The 21,001-nt window shown below is 35.7% G+C and overlaps 1 protein-coding gene across 1 annotated transcript in view; it reads right to left on the bottom strand.

Moving 5' to 3' along the window:
- Window positions 1–21,001, bottom strand: part of grin2bb (glutamate receptor, ionotropic, N-methyl D-aspartate 2B, genome duplicate b) — a 125,643-nt gene that overhangs the window by 86,536 nt on the left and 18,106 nt on the right. Inside the window, 1 exon segment of the mRNA XM_058777380.1 lies at window positions 20,358–20,975. Coding sequence (XP_058633363.1) covers window positions 20,358–20,975 — 618 coding nt within the window.

Raw genomic sequence — 21,001 nt, 5'->3', positions numbered from 1 at the left:
GTGTTCCCTGCCTTGGTCCTTGAGACCGTATATGCTCTGTCTGCTTCTTGTGTCTCAGTTTTCCCTAGGTCCCAGTCTCTACCAGGGCTCTCTTCTCCATCTGTTCCGCCGTGGAGGTCTTCTGCTCTGTCTGCTCTGCCGTAGTGGTCTTCTGTCTGGCTCTGGTGGTCTTCTGCTCCGTCTGTTCCATCGTGGTGGTCTTCTGCTCCATCCGCTCCGCCGTGGTGGTCTTCTGTCTGGCTCTGGGGGTCTTCAGCTCCGCCGTGGGGATCTTCAGACTCTGCTCTGCTGTGGTGGTCCTCAGTTCCACCTGTTCTGCCGGCTCCTCCCTGGTTTCCTGCTCTGCCAGCTCCGCCCTGGCATCCTGCTCTGCTGGCTTTGCCTCAGTCTCTTGTCCCTCCACTTCCATATGGACCTGACCCTCCATCCCTCCCAACCACCTTCCTGGATTGTAATATGTTGGGACTATGTTTGCACCTTGCCTGGACCATTGCTCGTGTTATCAGATTGCCCCGCTTGTCAAGCCCGCTAGATATTGTTAGCCATCTAACAACCACGCCCGTTTTGGATTACTCTCTAGCCTTGCCCTCAATATACCTGTTTGCCATCGTCAGAACCTTGCCTGTTTTAATGACCATGTTTTGTAATAAAAGCATGCAGATGGATCCGCACAAAATATCCTCCAAATCCTTGTTGATTTTTCAGTAATATTGTTATGCAAACCAGAGATCACTGGAAGAATTGTGTTAATTTTTGCTACGTCCATTTTTGGTAGATCACAGATCTGGAAATAAGACTCTGAGTATTTACTTTTTTTTATATTAAAAAATAAAGTAAAATAAAAGCTCTTGGTAACACTTTATTTTAAGGTCTCTTAACTAGTTGCTTATTAGCATGCATATAAAATATTAGCCATTTATTAGTAGTAATTAAGCACATATGAATGCCTTATTCTACATCCCTAATCCTACCCAGTACCTAAACTTAACAACTACCTTACTAACTATTAATAAGCAGCAAATTAGGAATTTATTGAGGGAAAAGTCGTAGTTAACAGTGAATAAGTGTTCCCTATTCTAAAGTGTTACCAAGCTCTTTTTCAGTAATTATTCTTCCTGATTTTCACTACTTATTGTTTCCTTATTTATTTATTTATTTTCTCATAGATTAATAGAACACAAAAAAACTGGTGTAGAATTTACTTGATAAAAGCTTGGAAAAATTTTCAACTCATAAATTGTTAGTAAAGTTCACAAGTAATTACAAAGAAACAGTAACACATTGAATTAAATATTAAATTAAAATAATAAAAGAGTATTATAAAATAATAAAAAAATAATAAAACAGTATTTTATGGTAAAACGTTTTATTTATATTTGTTTTATTTACATTTCTTAATTTTAAGAATAAATAAATAAATAAATAGTTATTAGTAGCAGTAGTAATGGTGGTAGTAGTAGTAGTACATTTACATTTAATCAATTAGGAGATGCTTTTTCCAAAGTGACTCCAAAATTAGTAAGATTACAGAGTAAAATTATACTAAAAATGGGGGATTATCATACAAAAGTAGCAGTATTGGTGATGCAGGTTGGTAACACTTTACTTAAAGCCTTTATGTATAACGTATTATAAAGGTTTATTAAAGGGTATAATGCATTATAATTATTCTATATATTATTTATTATAATTATCTATATATTATTTATTATATGTAATACATTATATCTTGTCGTAAATAATTATAACTGAATTTAAAATACATATTGTAACAATGGATTGATAAGTGTTATAATGTATTAACTGTGGTTACAATCATTTATGAGACTGTATAATGCATTATAAGGTGCATTACAAGGCATAGTTAATGCATTAATATATTATTTTTTATAATTTAGTCTCCCTAATTTTGAAGTTATTAATTTAACACATTTATTGTTTTCTTTTACCACAATTACTTTCTTTCGGTTTTAATTTTGATCAAATATATACTATATCAATTGATCAAAGTATTTATTATTAATATAGTATTATATTATTAATATTATAGCAGTAATATGGTGTTAATTCAGATCTAAGCGAAACTGTCTGAGCTGTACAGTGTTACTTAACGCCTGCAGCATTTAGAACAGCATAACCAATCTCTCTTCCTCTCTCACTAACCCTCTTCTTACAGCTGTTATCCTCTGCTACTCTCCTTATCTCGCCACTTCAGTTTCTTTCTTTTCTTTTTTTGAGGTAGATAATTATTTCTTTAACTCTCCCTTCAAGGAAGTCCATCTCACTTCCTCACTCTCCCTCTCAGTTTATCTCTCTGCGCTATATATTTTATTTGAATTTGAATATCTTTCTGCTCTGACACTTCCTGACTAGGGACAGCTGCACTGTCACTAACAGTAACAGGAGGGAGAGAGAGAGAGAGAGAGAGAGAAGGAAGGGTGTGTATATGGAGAGATTTCTAATTCAAAGAGACATGCAGTGTTTCCGTGGCAACGTGGTTTCCATCGTTACGTTCTAGCTAAAGATGCCATTAGAGTGAAAAAATACTCCCCACACACTCACAGACACAAACACAATCTGAAACACATATATGCACATTCAAATGCTAACAGACAAATACACATACAAACCCCCTAAACAAAAATAATTTTTAAAAAAATGAGATAAACATGATGCAATTCAAAATTGCACATTTCTGAAGAAAATTATGGTATTTGCCAATGAAAATCTCACTGACATGATGCCAGGCTGTTATGGATGGTTGCCAGGGCATTGCTATGTGATTTCTAGTGTTCAGGGAGGCTTACTGCTTACTGGCCCAAGTCAAACCAGCCTTATGATATTCTGGACTCTCTTTTAGTGTTGGGCCTTAAGTGTTTTATTTTTCCCAAATTCAGTTTTTTTCCATTTTAATTTTTCTAGACTCTGTTTTAATGGTTAAATTAAATTTTATTCATCCAAAAAAATGTAATGCCCTGTGAATGTTTTTGTTTCTTTTTTTCCCCTCAAATTCAGTTTTATTTTTACCAAATTCTGTTTTCTACCAAATTTACCAAATTTCTTAATTTTCTGGATTCATTAAATATTTCATTAAATATTAATAATCAAAAGCATCTCTAATTAATAGATTTTATATTTTAAAAAATAAATAAAATAAAATATATATATATATATATATATATATATATATATATATATATATATTTTTTTTTTTTTTTTTTTCAGAAATTGTGTATTTATGTGTTGTGTATTTACATTTTTCTTCTAAATAAATTCTGGTTAATAATTTTTCTGGTAAATATTCCTTTACAAATCATGTTTAAATAATAATTGTATTAGTAGTAGCACATTACAGTAAGTAATATTTCTGTCACGGTTTCTTTAAGTTAAACCGAACTTTTATTTTGACTGGATGCTGTGAAGAAATGCACGTCTATTTTTGTAGCTTAATATTTACAGACACTAGTCCATATCGCGTTTCATTTTAAGTGTACTGACCGACTTTTGATGCATCTTTCCAAAATTTGGCAAATTCCGTAACATTCCACGGTATACAGTAAATTCGGTTTTTATGACTGGATTCCATTATCCATATGTTTTCTGTGTCGTGGAGATCATAGGACCCGATCAATGTAAGATTGCATTTAAACGTAACATAAATTAAAATGATAATTCACCCAAAATAAAAATTTTGTCATCATGTCTGTCTAAACCTGTATTCATTTCTTTCTTCTGTTAAACACTAAAAAACTAAAAAACTAATTGAAGAATATCTATTTTATTTGGGTTTGATGTCAATGTGGACCTTTGTTTTGGAACTTTCATTATATGGACAAAAACAGTGGGAAAATTCTTCAAAATTTCTTATTTTGTGTTCCACAGAAGAGAGAAGTGCATACACATTAGGACAGACATGAAGATGAGTAAATGATAAAAAATTCATCCTGCACAACAATAGATTCCCATAATGCGTGTTGCTGACAGCAGTACAGATATTCCATATTTATAGCGTTAGTTCTTTAATGCTGCGCTGGCATGTATGACCTCAGAGTTAGGTTGACCACAGCAATGCCTCTGCATGCATTCATATTGTGCTTTTACGCATATATGAATATAATTCAGAAGGAACAGAGCTCATATGAAAACAACAGCTGAGATACGGTTATGTCATTTATCACGCCACTGTCCCTCAGCCAACACGACGACAAGTTCCCACGCCTAACATCCTTATCCAGGCGAGCCTGTGTGGTGGGTCTTTACAACTGTGCTGTCAATCACAGTTCAACAACGCTGTGTGCTTACAGTGCAGTTTGTAGATTAATAAACAAAATGGGGGGACATTACTGCAGTTCCTGGCTTGAAAATGGGAATGGATAGCGAAATCTAGTAATTGTAAATTGTATGAGCCAATCCCTTTGATAGATAGATAGATAGATCTGATTTCAAACTTTTGGAAGGTAGTGTATATAAATAACTATGTCTTCACTGTAATGCATGACAACCTGAATTGGAATTAAAATGAACTGTTTTTTTCATACTTCTGATTCCATTTTATATAAAAGCAAGCTGCTTCATGCTGTGCCTAATAACAGCCATTAACTGTGGTATAAAACACTGTAATGCACAGCATCTCGTGGATTTTTGCTTTATTATATACCTGCTCTTTTGTATTTGTGTGTGCAATGAACAGAGTGTGTTTTGGGGCTTAGTTTATTGCTATTAGTGTGTTGTTTTGTCCGGTCTGATTGCATGTTCTGTCTGGTCAGTGTGTGTGTGTGTGTGTGTGTGTGTGTGTGTGTGTGTGTGTGTGAATGTTAGTCTCTGGTGGTGAAAGTGAAGTGTTATTCTGTCAGTGCCAGACTGCATGACTGTGTGTGTGTGTGTGTGTGTGTGTGTGTGTGTGAGATGAGAGAACTGTCTGTCCAATTAAGCAGCTGCCTCTCTCTCACCCTGAACAAAAGAGCACGGAGCTAAACGGTGACACACACACACTTTGACAGAAGCACTTTGATCTTACAGTGCCCTAACAAACACAAACAAACAGAGTCAGAAACTGACAGGTCCTTTCAAAACCAAAGTCACCCAATACCACATTTGTGCATTTAGATTTGTGTAAAGTATCTGGTGTGATTGTCACAATGACAAAAATCACACTTACAGCCTGATGTGATCTTTATATCGCAGAAAGGTAGAACACACACACACACATGCGCGCGTAGACCTTGTGATCTTTGGCATGCCTGGTGTCTTCATATTTCCCCCTTTGATGTCTCAGACACTCTCACACTTGGACTCCTGTGATCTCTGAGGAGAGCCTTACACACACACACACACACACACCCACAAAGGACGGCACTGTAGCACTTCCAAGTGACATCAAGGAGCACCAAATGATAAAAAAAGAGAAAGAGTTAGACACCAAGAAAGAGAGAGAGGTACTGCATTATCTATGCATCCACGGTGCTTTTGTATAATAAGGGTTAATAAAGAATTCCACAAGCCTGTCAACTACAAAGGACCAGAGGAGAGAAAAAAGAGCAGAAGAGAAGAGAAGAGAAGAGATTATGATACGTTATATGATAGAGTATGATACAATGCAAGAAGAGAAGCAAAGAAAAAAAGTCAAGATGAGACAAGAAAAGTGGAGAAACACGAGTTGAGTTGAGAAGAGACAAAATGAGACGAGAAGAGAGAAGGTGAGACAATACAAAAAAAACTGGACAAGAGAGAAGGTAAGCTGAGAGGAGAAACAACAATACGAGCCAAGAAGAGACATAAGGAGAAAAGTCAACATGAGACAAAACAAGTGAAGAAAACACAAGATGAGACATGAAGAGACATGAGACAAGACAAAATGAATAAAGACACAAACAGAAGAGTCAAGACAAAACAATACCTAGAAAATGGAGAAGAGACAGTAAGAGACGAAAAGAAATACAGTATATCAAAAAGGAGCAAGACAAGACAGACTAGTGGAGAAAGCATAAGATGAGACAAGTACAGAAAAGAAGAGGGGAGAAGAGAAGAGAAGAGAAGAGAAGAGAAGAGAAGAGAAGAGAAGAGAAGAGAAGAGAAGAGAAGAGAAGAGAAGAGAAGAGAAGAGAAGAGAAGAGAAGAGAAGAGAAGAGACAAAATTAAAAAAAAAAAAGAGGCAAAGAGAGGATTGGATGAAAACTGGAAAAGTTAAAGAGGATAAGAAAAACAATAAAATATGAGTATCAGAGAGTAAAGATGAGACAATACAAGAAAAGTGGAGAAGAGACAAGGCTAGAAGAAATGAGAAAAGAAGCAAAGATGAGTCAAGACGTGATGAAACAAGACAAGAGGAGAAAAGACGAGGTAAGACAAGAAGAGAAGGCACAAGGAAAGGCAGGACAAAGAGAGAAAAGTTGAGACAAAACAAGATTGACAAGTGGACAAGACAAATAAGACAGAGAAGAGAACAGAAGAGACAATGTGAGACAAGGAGAGAAAAGAAGAGCAGAGTCAAGATCCAGAAGAGAGACAGAGAGGAAACGAGAAGAGTTGAGACAAGCAAAGATGAGAATAGTAGAGACAAGGTGAGTCAAAGAGAGAAGAGACAAGACTGAGACGCAAACCAAATAGATGAGACAAAAGACGAGGAGAGGACGAGAAAAGAGCAGAAAAGAGCAGCGTAAATGAAATTAGAAGCGAAGACACAATTCAAAGAAAAGCTTAATGCGAAAATGGCTGAACAGTTTTGAATCAGACCCATTTTTTCTTATCCTTATACCTTCCTCTGTCTTTAAAAAAGGTTTTTGTTCCTCAAGTCATGGGACTAAACATTCATAAACGCTGTGATGAGAGCCAGCAGAAAGCTAAATTAAGAAAATCATTCAGGAGACAGAGAGAGAGACTGCATGAGCTCTGTTGAGGCGCTGCTCAGCACCTGAGAGCAGCACAGGGTTTTCGTGAGACTTCCAGGCTTTATCTCCATAAAACTGATCGGCAGAACACTATAGCCTAGCAAACCCCAGTGTGTGTGCTTGTTTGTCTGTGTATCTGTGTATCCGTGTGCTCTCGCTTACAGCACGCACAAGTCTAACACCACCAGCCTGTCTGAGGATTAGACCCAAGCTCACTAGCAACGGTCCATACGTGCACATCCACACTCGCCCCCAATACAGCCGAGCTGACTCTACGGGAATAAATAACTCTCGTCCATTTTGGCCTTCACCTCTCAGCACTCACAAGCGACTTATTGCTCCCCACCGCAACAGCTGGGAAACAATGATGACGGTTTAATACCAGGGGCTTATGGACAGGATCTAATCAACAGCCTAATCACAGAGAACAATAGCGCCGTCTCTATCTCCCCAATGCAGAATATGTATTCAGGCCGAAAGACAATGCATTTCACTGGCTACACAGCACAGAAAACTGACTTTATTAGCCTATGTTGGAGACACGAGAAAAGTATTTGTGTGTGCAATTTAAATTGTCGCTATGAAGAGGCACAGCAGCGGAACAATTCCAACTTCTAAATTCCAATGTTTTGGGTTCAAGTTAAGCGGCAATCACACATTTGTGGCATACTTAGATAACAACAGAAATTCACCATTTGGACTCACACCTCAAAACAAGAAATCAATTAGGTTACATTTAGGTAGCTACAATGGAAGTACATGGGGCAAACTTTGTAAACTTTACAAAACGCTGAGTGTCTGTGAGCTCAGTTTTTGCAGTGTGTTCTGCTCCATGACACTAGTTAGAGCCCGTTGGCAGTTTTGTGGTCGATTGAGCATGTTGAATGCTCTGATTGTCTGTTCAGTTAAGTGATGAAAGCGAGCGAATGATTAAGTCAAGAGGGCACACTTGTTGGCTGTTCGAATCTTATAGTTTCATTTTACCTGATTATCCCAATTCGCAAATATTTTTAAAACAACATGGCCGTTTGGAATGAAAAAAGTCAAGAATAATGCCGAGTTCACACTGCATGATTTTCAAAGTCATCGGATCAGAGTTGTTTTCACGCTGCACGACTATCTGGGGTAGCATTCAGTCGCTGCTGTGTTCACATTGCATGATGGATCAGCGACAGGAGGTTACACACTGCATGACTTTACAATAGGAAGATTCACCGACAACTCTGTCTGTTTTACAAAACTACATCCAAAACATGAGAAGTGATAAGGAAATAATACAGTCCTCCCCGAACACACAATAATTAGCAAAGATGACTTGTTAACAACATACTTCTGATGGGAAAATTGTATATAGCCTACACAAATCTAAGTAGGCTATGTAAAACCAACGTTTTGTGCATTTTATAATGAGTTTATTTCTTATAACCTACAAAAGCCCTCAAAGTAATGAAAAAGACAAATGCAATAAATCTTTTGTCATTTATAGAAGAATATTGGGTAACGCTTTCTATGAAGCCCATATTTATAATACATTATAAGGATATTCTACAGGCATTATAATGAATGCATAATGAATTATAAAAAACCTTATAATATGTTATATCATCTTATAATCATAACAACAATTATAATACATTATAATGCTTAAGCATTTGTGGTTATAACTTTTAAGATAATGATAATTTATTGCACACAATGAACACCGTATTAAATCTACTTTTACATTTATAATGGACTATATATCTTGACATTGTTTATGTAAGATCTGCCCAGTAACTTACATCTTGTAAGTGGTTAGGTGTGGAGTGTTATTTGAGTGTTCCCTGTGAGGCTAATATTAATTTTAATGTGAGAATGCAATGCTTATATGTTAGGTTACATTTTATTTTGATGGTCCCCTTATGCCTGGCTCACACTACAGGATTTTTAAAATCCTAACCGATTATGAAATCTGGTTGCAGCACACACATAAGGAGAATCTTTGCAGATTATCTTCCCTCAAATCTTAAACATGCACACACTACAAATTTTGAAATTCGTGGCGCATCACACACTACAAGATATTATTAAGGTTATCATGCCAGAGGGAGCGCCTCACGTGATCTCATGCAGCAGCTCGTCAGCAATGTTTACATAATAGCTAGCTTACTAGCAGCTTTCACTCACCCGGTATGTCAAAACTGAGGCGATTTCACCCCAGCGCTTCTCTTTCTCCTTATCAGTTGTGATACCTGTTCGACATATTATACAGACAATCGTGTTACTACAAAACTTCAAGAAGCAGTTTCCTCTGTCTCCACTATTCAACGGAGCCGTACAGCAGCTGTTTTGCGGTCTTGCATTGGCTGTTATAAGTGCTGACGTAATCATATAGCTGTCATCACCCCGATTTGAATCCTAAATATCAAACATGTTTGATATGATCGGGGCGGCCCCGATTTGTGTGCTAGAAGATCAGGAGGTGCAAAGTTCTATCGGTGAACGCCTCACATTACCAGATAATCCGCGCCGAACATCGGGACCGATCGAGGTACTCGACAAGATTTTCCCTCCGATTCTCGGGAGGGGGAAATCGGGGCTAAATCGGGCAAAAAATCCTGTAGTGTGAGCCAGGCATTAGTCCCCTTGACTATAATCAACTTTGCAACTACATGTCAACTAACTCTCAGAGTATTAATAGGCTTATGTTAAGGTTAGGGTCGGTAGAATGTTGACGTACTTGCAAAGTTACTTATAGTCAGTTTGTCTGTTGGGGAACCATCAAAATAAAGTGTTAGAATATATTTAGCAGACATACTACTAATACTCTAATGACTGCTAGCTGACATGTAGTTGCAGAGTTACTTATCAATAGCTGTCTAAAGTAGTGGTTTTCAATCCTGTTCCTCGGGACCCACTGCTCTGCACATTTTGCATGTCTCCCTTATCTGACACACTCATTTGAGTTTATGGAGCTCTTTCCTAATGAGCTGATGATCTGAATCAGGTGTGTAAATTAGGGAGACATGCAAAATGTGCAGAGCTGTGGGTCCCCAGGAACAAGTTTGAAAACCACTGGTCTAAAGGGTACCATCAAAATAATCAAACTGATATTAAAATAAAAATAGTTCAAAGCAAATGTGTCATATTACACATTCATCTGATCTGATATCTGATCCTATGGCTTTTTGAGAAAAAAAAAGAAAAAAAAATATATATATATATTATTATTATTATTATTACTACAATACTTATAAGTGGTATTTGATTGCTTTAAGTAAAGTAGCATAAAAAAGATGGCAAGATATGATACTTATAATACATTATAACTATGAGAAATTTAATCCATTGTAGCTTAAGTGGATGCAACATGTTCACTGTGTATTATAAATCATCATACTCTTAAAAGCTATAACCACAAATAGTAAAGTAAATATTATAATACATTATATTCATAAGATTATATAACATATTATAAGGTTTTTTATAATGCATTATGCATACATTATAATGCCTTAAGAATACCCTTACAATGTATTAAAAATATGGGCTTCATAGAAAGTGTTACCGAATATTGTTTTCAGGAAAAACTAGCCCCCATTTATGTTTAATTATATATATATATATATATATATATATATATATATAGTGCTGTCAAATGATTAATCATGATTAATCACATCCAAAATAAAAGTTTTGTTTACATAATATACAGTATGTGTGTGTACTGTGTATATGTATTATGTATATATAAATACACACATGCATGTATATATTTAAGAAAAATATGTTACGTTTATATATTAAATATATTTATATATTATATAATTTATATGAATATAAATATATACATGTAAATATTTTCAAAAATATATGCTGTATGTGTGTATCTTTATATATACATAATTAATATACACAGTACACACACACTACTGTATATTATGTAAACAAAAACTTCTATTTTGGATGCGATTAATCGTTTGACAGCACTAATATATATATATATATATATATTAGTGCTGTCAATCGGTTAAAAAATGTAATCATGATTAATCACAAATTTATAGATTATATTAGATAATAAACACACGATTACGATCGAATATGGTTTGTATGTGATTTTCTTTATTTATTTAGAAATACTTTTGATAATAGTTGGGTAAATGTATACTGAGATTGAAGTGATGTGGCTTGGTAAACGTTTTATTGTCAGTATAAAGGCTGATAATGGCTGAATAAAAACAAAAGAATAATGATAAAAGAATAATAAGGATTATGTCTCATACCTGGGGGAAGTGTGAAATGTTCTGTTTCCTTAAACTAGTCTGTCATGCATTTCTTTATTTCAACACATTTACAGGTAAATCCTAGTATTTTAAATTTGTGATTAATCATGAATCAACGCGATTAAATTTTTTAATGGATCGACAGCACCAATATATATATATATCTTCTTGTATCTGTTCTGTATATTCTAATGCAAAAATTTATTGATATTGCCACGTTACTTGTATACATGGCTAATTGCTTAATAATAATTTTTTTTAAAACTCAAAAAAAGTCCTCCTCGAACTTCCCTCTACCCTGTATCTTGGTCTCTCATTGGCTGTAGGTCAACACCGATGTATTTTTCAGTCAGAACTCGCTGACAGCTCCAGATATTTAGTATGCCAAATATTTCACACGGGTGTCGGCGACGCATCAGCAATTCTCTCAGATCGCTTCTTTGATAATTCACACTGTGTGATTGTCACCGCCAGTATATATACAGTATGTGTATATATATATATATATATATATATATATATACAGAATATATATATATATATATATATATATATATATATATATATATATATATATATATGAATATATAAACAGCATATATATATATATATATATATATATACAGAATATATATATATATATATATATATATATATGTATGTGTGTGTGTGTGTGTATATGTGTGTGTGTGTGTGTGTGTGTATATATATATATATATATATTTTTTTTTCATGAAATCAACATTTACAAGTTTTTGTAGTTCTTATATTCAATCATGAACATTCCTTTAAGGGTTGCTGTGGCCACACTGAGGCTTAAAAATAATGTTTAACTTTTATTATGTACCACACTGTACAGTTCCCTCCACTTCACCCATGTAAAGCCTCCCATCTGAGCCAAGATCTTTGAAGAGTGTGTGTTTAATGTGCTCTTAGCCTGACCACAACCCCTGATGCTTGCTTTGCCCTTTCAATAACTCACAACCTGTGTTCCAATTCATAGGGTCCCTACGCAGTGCTTACTGCTCCCTATACTGACCAGTTCACTTCACTCAACAAAAATGCCTCATTTGGCAGCCTGCAACATCAGCAAACAATGAGATGCACAGATTAGAGGTCTTAAATATAAATGGCCATACTTTAAAATGTGCCCACATACATGTAATGCCTCATGTAAAGTAAATATGTGAAATATTTAAATAAATACATACATACGTGTGTATGTGTATGTGTGTGTATATATATATATATATATATATATATATATATATATTTAAATCATATTAAAATGAATTAACTATTAAGAGTTCATTTATAATATGTAATCATAATGCATCCATACAACCCCCATTCTTTTTTTTTTACCAATGAACGGCATAGAAACCAAGTGAATAAAAACACCAGACCCTCAACTCGTTTTCACTGACCAAAGTTCACATAGTACCGCGGTGGCACACAATGAATGGTGGCTAAATTTCATGTAAAGCGATATATCGAAGTACACTTATTCCCTATACCGACTAGATTTATATGCAGAGCAATTGAAACATTCCTGTGCTGAATCTCATCTTCTGCCTTTTCCCGACTCCCTCGTTGTCTTTCTCTCCCGCGTTCCTTCCACATATATATAGAAATGTATGTAGCAGTGGTTGCTATGCCAACCAATGCAGCCCACAGAGTGTGTTTGGGGTGGGGTAGAGAAAGACAGAAAGAGAGAGATAGAGCGTGTAAAAGTAATTATTAAGAAAAAGACAGGGTTGAAAACACTCCTCAATCCCCTCTATTTAACCACCACCTCCTGTGGCATGTCACACATCTCTCTCGTTCGTTCACATGCATGCTTTCACTCCCCCATCTGTGCTTGGGCTCTTTTATATTCTCTCTTTCTCCATCGAATTGTCCTATAACACTTCTTTTTCACCCTCTTCATCTTTATGTGATCATCCCCTAATACTGCATCTCTCCAAAAGTCACGTTTCTTCTGTTTCAATCTGTTCTTTGTCTTTTTGAATGCCTCCATTTAGATGTAAGCGTGTTGTAACTGCATGTTGAGTGCCTTCCTCTTCCTCTGTTTCACACCCACGTGTTTCATTTTAAAACAGTCCCCTCTTCCTTTCCTCTCTCTCCCTCTCCCACTCTAGTCTTTTTCTACCTCCCTCTCCAGCTGTCATATTCATCCTTCCTTCTCTCCTTCCATTCTTGCTTTTTTCCAGTAGCATTCACTCGTTCGGCAGCCGTTTGATCAGTGTTTTCTTGCATTCAGACTTAGAGATGATCTAAACAACTGCTTTGAATGCTGCATTTGAAGGTTCTGGAAATTTGTTGGTCTGGGAACACACTGAAAATCTGGGATTCAAATACTTTTTTAGACCTAGAAATACCTAGAAATGAATGAGCCGATGTTCTTTGGATTGCTCTAAATTCATTCTGGACACGGTTATACATGTTTATCAGATTTTGCTCAGAATTGTGGCGTAAATGCAGCACAAGTGCTGCTGTCATTACAGCAAAAAGCATTCACAAATTACTCAAATTGCCATGACAATTATATAATTTCTGACAAAAATATCATTCTTTTATTCCGCTAGGACACATTACAGTTATCAAAAGTGACAGTAAAGACACATTGTTAAAAAAAAAAAAAAAAAAATTATATATATATATATATATATTTCTATTTCAAATAAAGGCTGTTCTTTTCTAACTCTGTATTTATCAAAGAATCCTAAAATATATATCACAGGAATAAATTTTACATTAAAATATATTAAAATAGAAAATTGTATATTGTAATAATATTTCACAATATGACCGTTTTATTGAATTTTTAATCAAATAAATGCAGTCTTATTGAAAGACTTCTTTTAACCAATCTTACCAACCCCAAACATTTGAACGGTAAATTAGAAAACAAATATTTTATTTATGAGTTTATTTGTAATTATTTATATTATTAAAGAGGCATTCATTTTTTTCTTTTTTTACTATTTTCTTCTAGGTTTAAACGATGAGTCAAATTCACTGGATGTGATGTAGACTATAGTGCACTATAGTGTTTTTCTACATTAGCGATGTGTCATAACTACTGTATTCATGACACTGTGTGACACGGTATCTTTTCAAACAGTGAGAAACAGCACACTGAAACATGGGTCACAAGTGTTCGCTCGCAAGGTGCAAATGTGAAAGTGTTGCATGGCTTCCCCTGCGATGCTGACTGAGCAACAGGCTTTCAATCAATAACCGACACTTCTGAAGTGTTTGTGTGTAACAAGGGTTTTTTACGACAGAGCGTCTAGATTTATGAAGAGGGGGACTGGAGGATCATCTGAAACAAGACACTGATCGTATCAGTCTGACACTGATAGTTTAGGCTTTAAAAACACTATCCACCACTGAAAATACTTCAATTTTTTGCATTTATATAATTAAATTCAGGGTTTTCTTTTTTCTTTATTTAAATAAGCATAAGTAAAATGTTGAAATTGAAAATGAATATTAATTTTCTGTCCCTCTAAAATGCAGAGTTTTTTTGTTTTTTTTTATCAGAACAGATTTGGAGAAATTTAGCATTACATCATTTGCTCACCAATGGATCATCTGCAGTGAATGGGTGCCGTCAGAATGAGAGTCCAAACAGCTGATAAAAACATCACAATAATTAACATGCAATCCACACGACTCCAGTCCATCAATTAAAGTCTTGTGAAGTGAAAAGCTGTATGGTTTATAAGAAATAAATCCATCATAAATATGGTTTTAACTTCAAACAGTTGGTTTCAGCTAAAATACGAGTCCTCTGTACATAACATTGCTTTCTCCAGTGAAAAAGTAATCTCGTCTGAATCAGGAGAGAAGTGCAAACAGCCAAAATAAATATGTTGGTGGATTTTGATGTGAGAGGAAAATAGGAAATGGATTTTTTTCACTGAAGGTGTTATTATGGATTACAAATTTTGTGGAACTTTTGATGTTTTTATCAGCTGTTTGGACTCTCATTCTGATGGCACCCATTCACTGCAGAGGATCCATTGGTGAGCAAATGATATAATGCTAACTCATCTACATCTTAGATGGCCTGAGGGTGAGTAAATTTAATTTTTTGGGTGAACTATTCCTTTAATGACAGCAGCACTCATGATAGGTTCACATAATTAGTGTCATAAATTTGCTTATTTGATTAGTGGAAGAGAAGTATTATACAATCTGAAATACTGTATTTCTGATTCACTGACTTTCTTTTAAAATTAAATGTTTAATAATCTTTTTTAAATTACTGAATACCTTTTTATTAAAAAAAAAAAGTTTCTTAATTTTTTCATATACATTTTCCATTAATTTCCAAGTTTAAATATAATGTATTAGGTTAGACTGTATCCCAGATTTTCAGTGCAGACTCGTGAAACCTGCTGTGTTGTGAATCAATGTTGCAGAATAACAGACTCAAATTATCACAAATGCAAAAATGCATTCATGCAGATTCAAAACACACACAACACTAACAGATAAATATCTGAAAAAAAAGTGGACAGATGTGGCATATAAAAACATCACAGGCACAAATGACTGAAAATGCAAATGCAGAAGAGAAAGCACTATGCTCGCTCGCTCTCTCAATGTGTGTGTGTGTGTGTGTGTATATATCCCAAAGTACACGTGAGCAAATGTGTTGCATGAACCGGTCAGGCAGGTGCATCTGATGAGCGATTTGACAACACAGTCCCTGTCTAAATTGTCCCAGCTAAATACAACATGCACATCTAATGCTACCGTGTGCCAGTGAGAGAGGCTTGTGTTCCCATTAAGCATGAAATTAGCAGTGCGGCTGCGCTCGTTAAGTATCCCAGCGCTCCTATGACTCCCCATTAACACTGAGTAAAGCACACGGAACGGATAAGCCAGCGCATCGCTCGCCTAGAGTTAGTAGGGTGGATGGACTCCAACTGATTATGGTGTCAAGGGGTAAAGTCTCAGAATTAGAAACAAGTCCTAATATTCCTCATAATGGCTTATGTACGTACACTAGATGATTTTTCTTTTGTCATTTCTGCGTGCATATAATGTAAATATAAAGATCTCCATCCACTCCACTGCTCTTGGGAAGGAAAAAAAGAGTCATAAAATGAAGATAACAGTGCGTTTATGTATGTGTGGTTGGATGGAAAGTCATCGAGCATGGTAAAATGTTTCCGCTAATTCAATTAGCCCCTTATCGAGCTCCTCAGTGGCTTACGAGAGGATATGGCGTGTTTTAACAACCCTACACCAACACTAAAAAGAGCTCCTCTCCTTGTAACAGCCTGCAGATATGGCAAAAAATAGATCTAGAACAAAGAGATTGCTGACAGACGAGTTGTACATTCCCAATGCGTTTAAACAGGATCTATGTACATCTAAAATTAATGGGAGACATAAAAATCACACAATTAAAAAGTTAGTAATTCTATTTTCCAAGTTGAAGTCAACTCGAGTCCACTTTAGCACTCATGGCCTACTTCAGGTCACACTACGGCATCATGGGAAAAATTATGGGTCATTTGGAAATTAATTCTGGTTGATTTATTATATTGTATTATGTTGCATAATACAATAATATGTTGCCCTTAAGTCTAGCTTGATTGTGACTATAGCAGTGTTATTTTAGAATTATTTACATATATAATTTACATAATACATTTGTTTAAATTTGTTTAATTACTTTTTAAATTTCTTTTTTAATTTAATCTTAGTTTACATTTTAGTAATTTTGTTGTGCATTTTATTTGTTTTAAGTTTTTATAATTAGCATTCATTTTTATTTCAATTATTTTATTTCAATTTTAATAATTTTAGTATTTCAACTTCAACTTATTTCATTTGGTTCCCAAGGAAATATTTGGAATTTTTGCTCAAGTGTTTTAAACTTAAACGGTTTCATTTCATCTTTTATTTTACTTCAGCTTCATTTCAATAAACAATGTTTAATAGTTTTCATTTTAGTTTTAGTTAATAAAAACACTGGACTACAGAATTGTGATAAGCTTATGTTCAATAATATGAAAGTTACCTTTGTCTGTTCAGTGATTTCGTCCTCCAAAATAATGAAATTTTTATGAATTCATAAGAATTTCTACATTTCACTGTAAATAAAGTACATGATAAATTGTGAATATTCTGAACAATTAATGTAATTTGTTATGATTAATTGCAGTCCTCGTCTCAAACATTCCGATATATCTGATATTCTGAGTTGGTCATTAAAATTTTGACTCAAGAGCCCTGAATTAGTCCAAATCCCTGGTGAAAATGATCACTTCCTCTGTTCGCTTTTCAATTTTCAGTTAATATCAAGCGCAAAACCCCTGTAACAAGATCTTGACACATCTGTGGCCATAAACATCAAAGAGGCACCAATCAGGAAAACTGATCTGAGCTGCATGTTCTTGGAAATATACTGCAGTGTGAGTTGGATGAATAGTGTCCCTCTTGCTAAATATAATGGAACCTGTTCCATTAAAACAAAGGCTGTTCAGGACAGGGGTCATTGATTTACCACCAGCTTTCAGCAGTAATGGCTGCCCCTTTAAATACCCTGAGTACATCGGGTGTACCGAGTTCCCAAAAACTGCTAAAATAGGTCTCCTTGGGACAGCCGTAATTATGTATGCAGCTGCAAAAAGCTTGAGAATGTTGTGTTAAAGTTTAGGTAATATTTGTTTGCACGGTGTATTTAACACTGCAAGTGTCTGCAGTTATTGTCCTCTTCTGTTTTTCCTTTTCTCCAAGATGACAAAATAAATGTACTTGACTCCCTGTTTTTCACTGTGTGGCATTTACAAAAAGTCCCTCTGACATTTCCTTCTCTTTCTGCACTTTTCTCCCTCTGTCTCATCTTTTATATTACCTTCTTTCTTATTGGCCAGGAACAAAAACAGTGTCTATTGAAAAACAGATCTGCATAGCCATTATTTTCCCTCTAACTTTCTCTCCCTTTCTTCCGCCTCTTTCAAACACAGTCATCTTAATGAAGCACATTGCAGGTAGTTAACGACAGCATGGACAGTACACAGCACTATGCATTCCATCACATCTGTTTCCAGCAGTTCAGACCTCCACTGACTTAACAGCAGGCACAAGTCTGTTACACCTGCCACACAACTCTGACCTTGGCGGAAAAGAAAGAGAAAGAGACGAACATGTGGATGTACGAGTATGAATATTCATGTGAGAATGGAAGACGTTGAGGGGAAAAAGAGTAGACAGTGTGGCTCTGTTCCAAACCCTAATGAGTCTACTGTCTACACAGGCAGCTACTTTTAAAGCATCTTATTCAAAATACTCTGAAATGCTCTATATACACAACTTATGGCAGGACACGATAAATAACCGTCTTTGTGGGCAGTACAGTGTCTTGTATGATTGGTTCTCTAGTGACCATCATGGTTAAAGTCAATACAGGTCTTATCTATGTGAATGAAGAAAGACTTCAATCTTCAGAGCTGGAGATTTCAATGGCATACATTTCATTAACATTACACATCAGCAATAAAAGCCAAAAATAACAGCAACCTCAATTTTACTGGATTTTCTCAAATCACTTGAAATAATGGTATTTTTCAGGGTGGTTTAATTCATGCACACACATGTTCTATAGAGACTTCATATACTGTATATACAACTGTACCATTCAAAAGTTTGGTGTCTGTAAGATTTTTTTATGTTTTTGAAAGGTCTCTTATGATCACCAAGGCAACAGTTATTTGATCAAAAATACAGTGAAATGAGTAATAATGTGATTACAAAATAATAATGAACTTTTAAAGGCGCTATATAAAAATACATTTATTATTATTATAAGTTATTGTTTTTATATTTATTAATATTAAAATAAATATTTTAAAAAATGATATATATTGTAATACATTTAAAAAAGGAATTCATCTTTGTGATGGCAAAGCTGCATTTTCAGCAGCCATTACTCCAGTTAAGAACACAAATTAAGATGTTTTTGATTAAATCCGAGAGCTTTCTGACCCTGCATAGACAGCAATGCAACTGACACACTCAAGGCCCAGAAAGGTAGTAAGGAATCATTAAAATAGTCCATGTGACATCAGTGGTTCAACCTTAATGTTATGAAGCTATTAAAATACTGTTCGTACATTAAGAAAACAAAAATAATGACTTTATTCAACAATTTCTTCTCTTCCGTGTCAATCTTCAGTGCGTGTTCATGACAGAAAATTCTCGGATTTCATCAAAAATATCCTAATTTGTGTTCCGAAGATGAATGAAGGTCTTACAGGTTTGGAACGACATGAGGGTGAGTCATTAATGACAGAATTTTCATTTTTGGGTGAACTATCCCTTCAATTCATTAGCTAACAAGGAGCAATATATATGAACTTACTAAGGACATGTAGTAAAAAACTGAAAAGCCATGGACAGTTATTTTTGCAGCTAACTTTGCATATGCATTTATACGAGTTCAGATGCTAAATTTATGTGAGGACAGTATTTAAATTAATCATGCATGGTGATTTACTAAGGTTTGCATGCGTCAATTTACTAGAATTTGCGCCATTATTTAACGGCCAACAAAAAAAACGTCTTAACCCATTTTGCGCCTGTACTGTTACTAGATTACCCGCACCTGATTATCATTGACCCTTTGCTAATTTGCGCTGCTCTTGATAGATTGCATTAGTCATTATGGTAATGCACTGGCTGCATCTGTGTTCTTGTCAGTAGATCACTTGAAGAACTTTCCACTCCCATCTGTGCTTTTATGGAATACCGGCCTCACGTTAAATTGCCCTGTTCAGTAAATCTGTCAGAAAGCTCTTAGATTTCATTAAAATACGTTAATTTGTGTTCTGAAGATGAACAAAGGTCTTACAGGTTTGGAACGACATGAGGGTGAGCAATCAATGACAGAATTGTAATTTTTGGGCGAACTATCCCTTTAACAAATACAGTTGATTTTAAATATTAGTGAAAGTTGAAACTTACATTACGATCAGTAAAAACTATAGAGCTATTGTTCATAATTAATGTTAATAGCTAACTAATGCAGTCTTATTGTAAAGTGTAAAGTAAATTTACAAGCAATTACGCTCTCCTATAAGAAACGCTGGGCAGGTGTAGAATCTGGCCAAAGTCCTCATCTTAACCTTTGTACCTCAACTGTCTTAAAATGTCTATGTAGCAGTTGCGTTTGTCATACCTTGGCTGCCATGATCATGGAAGAGCCTCCACGGATGCCCAGGATGGGGATATGCGTCTGAGCCGAGATGAAGTCCAATATCTGGGCGATGGCCTCCTGATCGGTATCGTCCCCAAACACCACACCCTGGAGCCAGTTCCGCGACATCAGAGCACAGATGCGGTTTATGATACTCTTGGGGTCGGTTTCATTCATCGTGACCAGTTCGACTTTCGGAGGGAGAGGCACGTGGAGGAAGTCCTCTTTCTCCAGACCTTCAGATAGGGACACCTCGCTGGAGTTTCCCACAAGAATCACTGCGATGCTAAGGCCTTGAGCAAACTTTGGTGGCAATGGAGGACCCACTGGATTGACTCCTGGTGGCGGATAATGAGGAGGGCTGATTATCGATTGGCCGCGCTCGCCGCCGCTCATGCCCCCGATGGGCGTCCCGATCCCGCCTCCACGGCGAGACTCGCAGGTGGGGAAGAAGAAGAGAGAGAGGAGAAGGAGAGAGAGGGAGAGGGGCAGTTTGTTGGAAGAAGCCAGGGAGACGAAAGACAGGACGCGACGGTCGGAGAAAGGGGAAGAGGAGAGGTGGAGGCTGACAAGCATGGCGGAGGAGTGAAGATACAGTCCCTGCAGACAGAGAAAGAGAGGAGAGA

This window comes from Onychostoma macrolepis, chromosome 01, assembly GCF_012432095.1.
Source record: "Onychostoma macrolepis isolate SWU-2019 chromosome 01, ASM1243209v1, whole genome shotgun sequence".
Lineage (NCBI taxonomy): Eukaryota > Metazoa > Chordata > Actinopteri > Cypriniformes > Cyprinidae > Onychostoma > Onychostoma macrolepis.
This window is presented reverse-complemented; position numbering and strand designations above follow the sequence as displayed.